An 11,605-nucleotide genomic window follows, 5' to 3' on the forward strand; every position below is an offset into this window, starting at 1 on the left:
GACACACTCAGCATGCTAATGCCCAAACACACTCCATCTCCCCCCGTTTTCCTTTTTGTCACTCTCTTCATCACACACACACAGGTGCGGTAACCTCTCTCCATTCCACATTCTCCCCAGGAAGCCAAAACAGCAAATACACAAGCTCGATGGGAGAGCGAGAAAACAACAGTAGGAGGGGAAAGAGAGGGATATTTTCCATCCACTGACAATAGAGATGATCCACGCTCATCCTCTGCTCATCCCTCAGTTCTTTCAGCTATGTAATCCTTTTTGTCCTTTATTTTCGTTCCTTCCCTTTTCCCCACTCCAGAAAGAGAGCCAAAGTGAGTGCTACATGATGGCCCTGAGAGATGTGGTTTTATCTGCGCTGATGTCTTGATCTAGTTTGGGAAAAACAGCGACACCTGGTGGTGTGTTAAATGCAACTACCCATTGAATTCCTTAAAACTCGTCTCTGATCAACGAAATGTCATATTTGAAAGTTTTTTTCCTTTATGTCTTAAAATAGCTCGAATGTGACTACACCCTTGCTTCATTATAAGCGGTTCTATGAATATGCAAATTGGCCCCGCCTCCACTCACTCACACCAGCTCAGAGATTCACTGCAGTTTTAAGGAAAAAATACTCAGCAATGGTGTTGACTTAGGAATTTGTACATGGTTTGTCTTAAAGCACATTACAACGCCACGTAGACTATATTAATAACATTAAAAGCTTGATTTTCACCACAGGGCGACATGAGATGTAAATTAACCATATGAAAGGATCCCTACGTAACTTTTTTTTCTTCAAAATCAACAACATTTTAATAATCAGGTTCCGGAAGTAAAATTTCTCCATAGGGAAATTGATTTTTAACAATAACTTACCCTTTAAAGAAAGACCGACTGTGAGCTACGAGGTTGTAACTCGATAATATTTGCTTCCTATGAAGCCGTCAGCCCACATTATTTCAGCTTAGTTTTAAAATAACTGTGTATATCAGCAGAATTTGTGGTGGGAAAACTACATTGGCCATGATTCTGCACGGAAAATTCCACCAATCAGTGTCAAAACAAGCAAACCCACCATATATATATATTAGGGCTGTCAAATGATTAATCGCGATTTATCGCATCCAAAATAAAAGTTTGTGTTTACATAATATATGTGGGTGCACCGTGTATAATTATATTATTTATACACACACATTTGTATATAGTTAAGAAACATTTTCATGTATATACCCTATATAGATTTATATATAATTTATATTATATATAAATATTTTATTTATAAATAATATTTTTTTCTTAAATATACATGCATGTGTGTGTATTTACATATATATATATATATATATATATATAAAATAATTATACACAGTGCACCCACATATATTATGTAAACACAAACTCTTATTTTGGATGCGATTAATCGCGATTTCGTAATTGCGACCTCGTAGCTGATTGGTTCATGGCTTGTAACACTTTACCGCAGACTTTTGAATACACTGAATATCCTGTTCCACCCCAAAATTAAAATGGGTTGAGAATGCTTTTTTATAATTATATTATATTGTAAATTACTTATAATTTACAAAACAGGCAGATTCCATTGAAAAGGCAAATGTCTTCATTTAGACAACAGTCATTTACATAACATCTTCGCTTCATTTACACAAAAGTTGGATTAAAGAAAATTGAATAGCCTCTTAAAAGATGTTCCCTTGGATCAGACAGTATTAGATGATTACGTTAAAATAGTGTCAAATCGAGAAGAAACTGTTGGGTCTTACAATGCAGAGAGTGTAGTAGAGCATCCATTGGACACATCCGTTTGCATGGTGCTACAAGTGTAACTATTTGAGTGTGGGAGTCAAGTGTGTGTGTGTGTGTGTTGACCGTGTGGGTGGTCGGCGAGTTGCACTTAAGTGAAACCGTGGTGGAATTGTTTCATCGTGTGCGTGTGTTAGTCAAAACTCGGTTCACGAGGGTTCACATGTGGGAGTGTGCTTGGGTATCCCAGGTTTGATGAAGCTTGAGTTAGTGTGTGTGTGTGTGTGTTTAAATTGTTTCTCTATGTATTGTGGTCATGAGTGGGAGTCTGTATAGAAAGAAGTCTCTCCGCAAGCTCTAGGACTTCAGCAATCTTCCTCTTCACTGCTTCTCTCCTCTTCAAATCTACATCTCCTAGCGGGAGAGGATGAGTAATAGAGAGAGAAGAGAAAAGGGTAGAACAAAGGGATGTAGTTTCCTCCAACCATTTCAATATTTTACATTGCATCCAAACAGAGCTAATTTTCCTGCTTTGAGGAAAAAAACATTGCACGTAATGTCCTTGTGTTGAGAGCTACTCTGCTCTTTCCTCTCAGATAATTTAATCACGCCAGGGTCATTCTGACCACAGCAAATTGGCCTTTGTATGATTTAAGGTCTGTAACCTTTATACAGGGCCAGTTTTTCAATTTTATTTGTATTTACATATTTAAAAAACTCAAATGTTTACTAAAACAGCAGTGTTATGTTCATGCAATATAGAAAACATTGCTTTTTTTAATGAAGACCTTTATTGAGCGAGGATGTATCAAATGTTGTTTCTGAATATAAAGTTTATATCATCATTTATATCAGTATATATTGTTGGAAGCGCTATATAAATGAAGGTGCCTTGACATGCACTCACCTAAAGGATTATTAGGAACACCTGTTCAATTTCTCATTAATGCAATTATCTAATCAACCAATCACATGGTGGTTGCTTCAATGCATTTAGGGGTGTGGTCCTGGTCAAGACAATCTCCTGAACTCCAAACTGAATGTCAGAATGGGAAAGAAAGGTGATTTAAGAACAATTTTTGAGCGTGGCATGGTTGTTGGTTGTTGGAGTATTTCACAATCTGCTCAGTTACTGGGATTTTTTAACGCACAACCATTTCTAGGGTTTACAAAGAATGGTGTGAAAAGGGAAAAACATTCAGTATGCGGCAGTCCTGTGGACGAAAATGCCTTGTTGATGCTAGAGGTCAGAGGAGAATGGGCCGACTGATTCAAGCTGATAGAAGAGCAACTTTGACTGAAATAACCACTCGTTACAACCGAGGTATCCAACAAAGCATTTGTGAAGCCACAACACACACAACCTTGAGGCGGATGGGCTACAACAGCAGAAGACCCCACCGGGGACCACTCATCTCCACTACAAATAGGAAAAAGAGGCTACGATTTTCAAGAGCTCACCCAAAGTGGACAGTTGAAGACTGGAAAAATGTTGCCTGGTCTGATGAGTCTCAATTTCAGATGTTAGAGTCAGAATTTGTCGTAAACAGAATGAGAACATGGATCCATCATGCCTTGTTCCCACTGTGCAGGCTGGTGGTGGTGGTGTAATGGCGTGGGGGATGTTTTCTTGGCACACTTTAGGCCCCTTAGTGCCAATTAGGCATCGTTTAAATACCACGGCCGTCCTGAGCATTGTTTCTGACCATGTCCATCCCTTTATGGCCACCATGTCCCCATCCTCTGATGGCTACTTCCAGCAGGATAATGCACCATGTCACAAAGCTCAAATCATTTCAACATGACAATGAGTTGACTGTACTAAAATGGCCCCCACAGTCACCCGATCTCAACCCAATAGAGCATCTTTGGGATGTGGTGGAACGGGAGCTTCGTGCCCTGGATGTGCATCCCACAACTCTCCATCAACTCCTATCAATATGGGCCAATATTTCTAAAGAATGCTTTCGGCACCTTGTTGAATCAATGCCACGTAGAATTAAGGCAGTTCTGAAGGCGAAAGCGGGTCAAACACAGTACTAGTATGAGGTGTTCCTAATAATCCTTTAGGTGAATGTATAATTTGCACAGTATATATCCTATAAACATATATCCTGCCATCACAAACATCCTGCACGTCTTACCTTGCACTCCTTTCATAAATATATCGACAGCCATCCTGTATCGTTTCACTGCGCCACTGTAATCCCCCTCTCTCTCTCGTTCCTGGGCGGCATTCAGCTCTTCATTGGCCTGGTGCACGTAGTTCACATCTCCACCCGACTCAGTTAGAGGGACAGACAGGAGTTGAGCATGGCTGGGTGATCCGTATGGTTGATCTGAGGCATTGAATAAGTAGGTTAAAGTGAGATTTGCATTAAAAAATAAGTCAAACTGTGCAGACTTCCCTACCTTCTTTGGCACATGGGTCAAAAATAGCGAGGTCTGTGTCTGAAAGCGGAGGCGGAGCCTTTTCTAAATGTTCCTCCAATCCAGAATCAAACAGCGAATCAAACTCCTCTAATTGGTCGACTGGAGAACCTGGAATTTCATCTGGAAGGAATAGAGCAATTAGCCATCGGATAGAAACAGGATAAAAGACGTACAGTACAGTAGATAACAAACTAACGTGTTGTAGCGTCCGTAGCTGCGGCGCATTGATCTGTGCCGTTATTCTGATGCGTTGTGATGTCAGTGTCGCTCTCTTTTTCTGTCAGTTCCTGTATTTGTGTTTCTGGTGTGGGGCTGCTTTCCCTGTCGACGGAAAAGGCCTCGACTGCTACCTCGGGCTGGGCTAGATCTGTCAGTCTTGGGTTGAACTCCAGCTCCTGGGCCGGGATAGGAGCATCTCTCCCCGTCTCCTCTTCAGCCAACAGCTCAGCGTTCCTCTCCGGCAGGGGAATAAGAGGAGGAGGAAGACACGTGGAAATGGCAGCTGTCTCCAGTGGTCTTCTCACTTCTCCTCCCTGACAGAGGAAAAAAAAAAAATCACCAAACGGATTACCATTCACAAGACACACAATTAGACTAATACAGCGCACGCTTTGGACACCTTTTATGATACTTTTAGGGAGCTTTTTCAGCATTTTTGGTAGTCATATCGCAATCGTAAACATAGAAAATTACTCACTTTTGTAGCTTTAATAAGGATTAGTCTATATATAATTTATTATTCATGCAGCGCAGATGGTTTGATAACTTTATTTAATTTCTGTATCTTACCTGTTAAGACAGGAAGGGCACAGGTAAATATGGCATTTATTATGGGTTTATGTGAGGATTGTTTGAAGTTCACTTAATTTAAAATCTAAAATCCTAATAATTAAAAAAAAAAAAAGTTGATAGCTTTCAATTGTGAGAAATACACATTAATACTCAGAATGATCATTAATCTGTGTGTGCATTTTACTTTAGAACCAAGCAAGTTGACTCATGAAACCATTTGTTTATTATATCGCAATCGCAATATTGACCTCAAAAATCGCAATATGACATTTTCCCCAAATCGTGCAGCCCTAATTTTTGGAGATTGATCATGTGCCCATTATGATCTCTGATAAGAGCAAGATTTATTTCATGTTCCACCTAAACAACACCCCAGGATGAGTAATTAATGTACTACACATTACCGTTAAAAAATGAGGTTTTAGGGTGCGTTCTCACTTGGCATGTTTTGTCGGATTAAAACGAACCCTGGTGCGATTTCTCTGTTAGTTGCGGGTCATTTTAATAAGTGTGAACGCTGCCATGCGAACTCTGGTGCCACCAAACAAGCGGAAAAGATGAGTCTCGGCCCACTTGCGAACGAGCTCTTGCGTGATTCCACTGAAATATGAACGCAACAAAGGACCAAAGGCATGTAAAAGAACCAAAAACAGAATATGATGTCACAAGATGCGGTTGAAATATATGTAATAACAGCCGACCAATCAGGTTGTGAACATATCCCTATGCCTTTAGGTTCAGTATCATTAGGTTTGGTGTTAAAATGCCAATGTGAACGCTAAGCAAACCAAACAAGTGTGAACTGTGAGCACACACTTAGTCTAATTGGTTACTAATCTAAATGAGTCTGTCACAACTGTTCAGATCCAATTTGTGTGTCCTGTGGCGCTCTATCATGTTCCAGAATATCTGCATTGCTTTCTATGGCAATTATGGGCATAATATATATGTCTAACCCTGAAGAAATCTTTGAGTTGAGGGCTGTTGTACAGAGCAGGAATGTTTGTAGAGAAGAGCAGCATGTCCTCGGCTGCTTTCCTCCGCTCTTCAATCACAGCCTCATCAAAACGTCCTGTGAGAGCGAGAAATACACACAGAGCGGTGAGGGAAGTTAGAAAAGCACAAAGAAGCCGACTTACAGGACAAAGTAACAATGAAATTCTTCAAATCCAGGTGGTGGGAAATAAAGTGACAAAATTGCCGTCTCAGCAATTCCGTTGACCTTACCAAACACCTGCGCTCGTGGAAAAGGGGGAAACTCTTCAAGCCGCCTGAACAGGTTCCTGTGAGTGTACGCCAGCTCTCCGTGTAATTTCTTCAACTCTGAGTACCTCTTCCACACCACAACCTGCCAATCAAACCAACAATGACTCCAACGCAGCTCCAAACATGTGTGTATGCATAACATACAGGGTCAGGGATGATCATACCTCTTTAACATTCTCCGGCTTTGTCTTTGACACAAACTGTGGAGACAGAGACGGATAAGTTAAACCACATGACACCAAAAAGAGAGGATTTGAAAGGGCGTATTATTTGTAGTATGAATGAAGAAGGGGGTGAGACTGGAGTCACGTGATCTTGTTCCAGATTCTTTAAATCACGAGTTTCACAGCAAAACCAGATACACAAACCGAGGCTAGTAACGTTAGTTAGTATTAACCCTCTCTATGAGCATCAGTGTGTCTTTTGTATTTATGAAGCAGTTTATCAAAGAGTAAAACATAAATATTTCAGATAGCTACTTGTAATTAATTCAAAACACAAAACTCAAGATATCTGAGGTCGAAACTATGCCGTATATATTACTCCTCTCTGAGATAATATAATCATGCAGTATTACTAACCCTTGCTGTTACTTTATATTCCGTGTGTCCTTTCTCGTGTGTGCGTGGATCTGTCACAGTGAAGAAGCGATAATATTCTTCAGTTTTAGACTTACGAGACATCACTGTCAGAATATTTGAAATAACATAAATATGAGGAGGACAGAATCAAGCGGTTGTGACTGGTACTGCGTTGGACTGTTGACAGTTTGGAAGTTACTTCCTGCTTTGTGACAGACGCATGCGCAAACGGATAATGTCGCTACTTTTCAATCCCTTCAGAATAAAAGTCATTCAAGAGAACGTGTGTGGTGTCTTCAACGAATTTGCTGATAAAAGAACGAGTGTGACCCATAGACTGTAAAAAAAAGAGTGTATGATAAGTGTGTAAAAATGAATCAAGTTTTATATCACTTTCAATGCCTATAGTGAGTCACTGCCCTCTTTTCAAAACCTTTTTTGCTGGTGGAAATTATAACCCTTTCTGTGACTGAAAGTGTAATGTATTTATAGCCTATTCAAATTATGTCAAACCTTTGTGAACCTGCCATTGTGAAATTATTAACAGATCTGATTATCAAAAATAAGCATTTTATATATACAGTCAGTGGATTCAGAAATTAATTTGTTAAGTTGCAGCCTTAAGCTAAATGCTTTTAAATGACTTTTTTCACATCAGTCTACACTCCATAAATGCCATAAAAGACACCTGCGTGTGTGCCAGGTGTGATGATCGTCTAGGGATCAATTTAAAACAAACTAATTTCCACTCAACTAAACACTACATTTTGTCATCTGTCACAAACGATAAAGCTTACTTTTTTCCCTCTTATTATACCAAGGATAGCCTCATTTAGGTGCCCAGCATGTTACTCATAGCATAACATGCTCACCTCTTCCTTGTAAATGTTAATGGCCACCCATTGAGACGACCAAGTATGAGTAATTGCTCTCTGAGATCTCAAAGTCCTGGTACATGTGAGTTCAGTGAGGGGTGAGGTGCACAACTGTCCAATATCAGCCACAAATGTGCATCAGATTTTATATGATGGACAGGATCTACACAGGCGAAACTTCTAATTCAACTAAAAATGAGAAACTAATATATTATATAGACTCATTACATGCAAAGTGAGATTTCAAGCCTTTATTTGTTACAATTTTGATGATTATGGCTTACAGCTATAAAAACCTTTTTCACAATATTCTAATTTTGAATTTGGGTTTTTCATAAACTAAGCCATAATTATCAAAATTAAAACAAATAAAGTCTTGAAATATCTCACTTTTCATGTCATGAGTCTATATAATATGTTAGTTTCACATTTTAAGTTGAATTACTGAAATAGATTGAGTTAGTTTTCGAGTTTCACCTGTAAGCAGTCACATATCACCGGCGATGGAGGATGGTGTGATGTAATGGCTAAGCAGACCAATTAACATTTAAGTCACTTCGCATCATTAATTTCTCTGTCTAACAAGGACCTCATAGTGAGAATAAGACACAGAAATGCACGGTTCTCCAAATCACAAGTGACACCACACGCCTTGCCAGACCACGATAGTATCATCCCCCTGCTATAATTAAGACCTTTGTAGTTCATTAGTGCCTTGCCACTGAAGTTATTAACACTTTCCCCTGTCAAACATGAGGATATTTATGTTATAGATGCTCAATTTTGACATGATATTGGAAATAACATAGAATTGAGACAGCTTCTGATGCGAAAATAACACCTGATGTGACCTTATCAAACATCTTTCCTACTGGGCCTGGGAGTCCTTTCCCTCGCACAAGTGTCTCTTCACCCTTTACCCCTTCTCCTGTACACCCACACACCCATACGACCACCTTCATCATCCTTCGTGTGTTATGTTTCGACCAATAAGTTGTCTTTAATCAACCCCAGGTTTCCACCTTTGGTGCCTATATAAGCCTGTCATCCGTAAAGGCATCTAAAGGCAGTGTTTTTTACAGTCCTGTAAGATGTTTTCCCCGTTACAGATGGTCGTGGCGACTCTATCGCTCTCTTTGCTGCTGTGCAGCGTCAGTTCGGCACCCGGAGGAGACATGCTGATCCAGCTGTTACGGTCTGAAGTGGAACCCAAGGAGACTGAGGTAGAACACAAGCTTTTCTACAGGTTTTTAAGATGTATGTCTGTGCGGATATAGAGAAAATAATGGTAAAATTTTACAATAAGGTCCCAATAGGCAATGCATTGCTTAACATAAAATAACAATCAATACATCTGTTATCAATCAATAAATGTGTGTATATATTTTATTAATAAACTGACTAACATTTCGACGCATGCGTCTTCTTCAGAGTCAGATGCATGGGCTTCGAAACGTTAGTCATTTTATTAATAAAATAATTTAAAACATTCCGTGCTCTGGTTTTGCTCCTTGGTCTTAAGTTAGACCTTGGGTTGTTAGATTTGATTCATGTGAGCACAACCTAGGCTGAAGCGCAATTGTGATCCCTTTATAAAATTGTATAACTTTTTTAAAATAAAAATACAACTGTTTATTTTTCACTAATCATTAATTTGTTTTCATTAAATATTAGTAAATTTCACTGAAAAGTATTAAAATGAGCTTTTGAATAAACCTCGTTGCTCAATCGGCAGTAAAACCTCGCGAGTGTCACGCGCAGTTTGTTGCGTCTCTGCTTGTTTGCAATGCAACAGTAAATAAAGATTAAATGGTTAATTTAAGTAGTACACCTGGATTTTCTTTATTTAAGAAGGCGAATGTTTTATTTGTCGTCGAGGCATAGTCAATATTATGACCTACTTTGACTTTAATCACATGAGATTTTGGCCAAATTACAGAAAAAACGAGTGCCCACATAGTTAACGTTACAGTAAACTTTATGACTTGATGAAAACGGCCTCAAACGCAGATGTTCTCATGAAGAACAAAACAAGTCTGAATTTGTCTGGATAAAAACCTCGTCAGACAATTAGCTTGGTTTTGGTAACATTGTCTGACCATGTAAAACCACAAAAACGCGGTGTTTAAAATATGTGGGTTAGCGTTTTTTGAAGATAGGTTTCCGCGAGACAGCGACGCAATAAATTGTAAAGTATTACTTAAATAGTAACAACAAGACGTACATACGTACTAAATCAAGTTCAGTTTAGAATCTATTTTTCTTTTTGACCTTGAAAAGCTAGTTAATCTTCCTTCTCTGCAGCTTCAGGATTTCTTCCGTTTGCTCCTTCTGAAGCAACTCTCTGAGTCGGCGGCGCCCGAGGAGAAGCAGCCTCGTGAAAGCATCGACGACGATCCCGAGGTTCACAATGAAGTGGTTCGCCAGATTCCCCTCTCCCATCGAGAACGGAAAACAGGCTGTCGGAATTTCTACTGGAAGACCTTCACCTCCTGTTAGTCAACTCATCAAATCTCAACTCAAACCCTTTCAACATTGACATAATTGTGTAGGCCTGCGTCAATACTTGTTTTAGAGGATTTCTGGTCATGTGCTTTATGCCCGTATGCTCGATTGTATAAACTAATCTATATTGTCTTCATTTTCTCCTTTATGTTACTATATCTACCAACTATATTCTTAAAATTCACCACCTCGCATATTGGTAAATAACTACACCATACTACTCCAGTACAAATTGAGTGTAACTCTTATTTTTATGCACTGTATGGTATTAAATATTTATGTCTTGGGTACTATGGAGATTGATAGCAAGTGATTCAGTGAATGATTAAAATTAAAATTAAAAATCTTGATGTATAGTTTGTGTTGACCTTGCAACAGTGTCACTGGGTTATTAGTCCTCTGTAATAAACTGTGATCAGGGAAACTGTTTACGTGGCTCTATAAATTATATAACACACAAAAAAGCAAACAACTTTTTTGGGGATTTTTTTTCTTTCTTTCACAGTTCATCAACTCATAAATTGGAAACAATGGTCAGTACAAAAACTAGAAATCAATAGACATTTGCTGTAAATACAAATGGACTTATAAAGCAGATTTGTCGTCTCCCCATAATCAACATCGGGGGGGGGGGGGGGGGGGGGGGGGGCTGCAGTCATCCAAACAAGCCCTGAAATAAACTGGCAGCTTAAAAAGCATATCAGCCATTAAAACAAACCATGCAGAACCAGGGGCACTTTATCAATCAGTGATCGACGGGTTTAGAAAACGTTTTGTGGCAGCAAATTGATCAGATTACAAAATATTCCAGAGAGATACCAATAAATAAAGCATGCACTTTATGCTTTTAGTTTCTAGATAAATGTAACTATTCATGGGAACAAACACTGGTGCTTCTGCTTCAAACAATCAACATCTTATTTGAAACCTTTTTGTAAAATCGCTTTAAGTAATGAATGCTTGCTGTTCCACAGTTCAAAAAAAGCATTTTGACACAAAATAAAGCAAATAAAGAGATGTAAAAAAATAAAGCCGGTCAGTAACAATCTCTCCTATTTCTCCTATTTGTCATTCTTCTAACATAGTAGATTCCTTTCACTAATCGCACTCACTATTTCTCTCACTATTCAAGTTCGCTCAACACACACCTGTCCAAAGACTTCCTTCATTGAAGCGTTCATGGTTTACACTGACTCTTGATTCCTATCTGACAATATGCTGATTATACAGCTTAAAGGGATAGTTCACTTTGAAATTAATTTTTGATATGTTTTAGCTTACCTCAAGGGCATCCAAGATGTAGGTGTCTTTGTTTCCACAGTATTTTCAATTTTGATATTTTTAGGTCAAACCGTTCTTGTCTGTCAGTCATATAATGGAGGTCTATGGTCA

General features: G+C 38.9%; 2 protein-coding genes across 3 annotated transcripts; one reads left to right on the forward strand and one right to left on the reverse strand.

The window, feature by feature from the left end:
* Nucleotides 1–1,600: 1,600 nt before the first annotated feature.
* On the reverse strand, nt 1,601–7,053 carry snx15 (sorting nexin 15). Of its 2 annotated transcripts, none has more exons than XM_089130570.1 (8): nt 6,834–7,053; nt 6,417–6,452; nt 6,214–6,334; nt 5,943–6,058; nt 4,391–4,727; nt 4,174–4,302; nt 3,906–4,100; nt 1,601–2,175 (listed from the first exon to the last, which is right to left on the reverse strand). In XM_089130570.1, exons 1-8 carry the CDS (start codon nt 6,933–6,935, stop codon nt 2,063–2,065), a joined length of 1,149 nt encoding a protein of 382 aa, XP_088986696.1. In that variant the 5' UTR covers nt 6,936–7,053; the 3' UTR covers nt 1,601–2,062. The 2 variants fall into 2 exon arrangements, with proteins under 2 accessions (XP_088986696.1, XP_039514627.2); XM_039658693.2 differs by having other exon boundaries at nt 4,174–4,314.
* Nucleotides 7,054–8,693: 1,640 nt separating this feature from the next.
* sst5 (somatostatin 5) lies at nt 8,694–10,793 on the forward strand. Its single transcript, XM_039658398.2, has 2 exons — nt 8,694–8,931; nt 10,013–10,793. The coding sequence occupies exons 1-2, from the start codon at nt 8,800–8,802 to the stop codon at nt 10,205–10,207; spliced, it is 327 nt and encodes a 108-aa protein (XP_039514332.2). The 5' UTR covers nt 8,694–8,799; the 3' UTR covers nt 10,208–10,793.
* Nucleotides 10,794–11,605: the final 812 nt, after the last annotated feature.

This window comes from Pimephales promelas, chromosome 1 (genome assembly GCF_988280905.1).
Source record: "Pimephales promelas chromosome 1, fPimPro1.hap1.1, whole genome shotgun sequence".
Lineage (NCBI taxonomy): Eukaryota > Metazoa > Chordata > Actinopteri > Cypriniformes > Leuciscidae > Pimephales > Pimephales promelas.

Coding starts and splice junctions, on each gene's coding strand:
- snx15 (XM_039658693.2), bottom strand. CDS start 6,935: ATGTCTCGTAAGTCTAAAACTGAAGAATATTATCGCTTCTTCACTGTG. Junction 6,453..6,833: donor AATATAAAGTAACAGCAAGG/GTTAGTAATACT, acceptor CTGTCTCCACAG/TTTGTGTCAAAGACAAAGCC. Junction 6,335..6,416: donor AGCCGGAGAATGTTAAAGAG/GTATGATCATCC, acceptor TTTGATTGGCAG/GTTGTGGTGTGGAAGAGGTA.
- sst5 (XM_039658398.2), top strand. CDS start 8,800: ATGTTTTCCCCGTTACAGATGGTCGTGGCGACTCTATCGCTCTCTTTG. Junction 8,932..10,012: donor TGGAACCCAAGGAGACTGAG/GTAGAACACAAG, acceptor CCTTCTCTGCAG/CTTCAGGATTTCTTCCGTTT.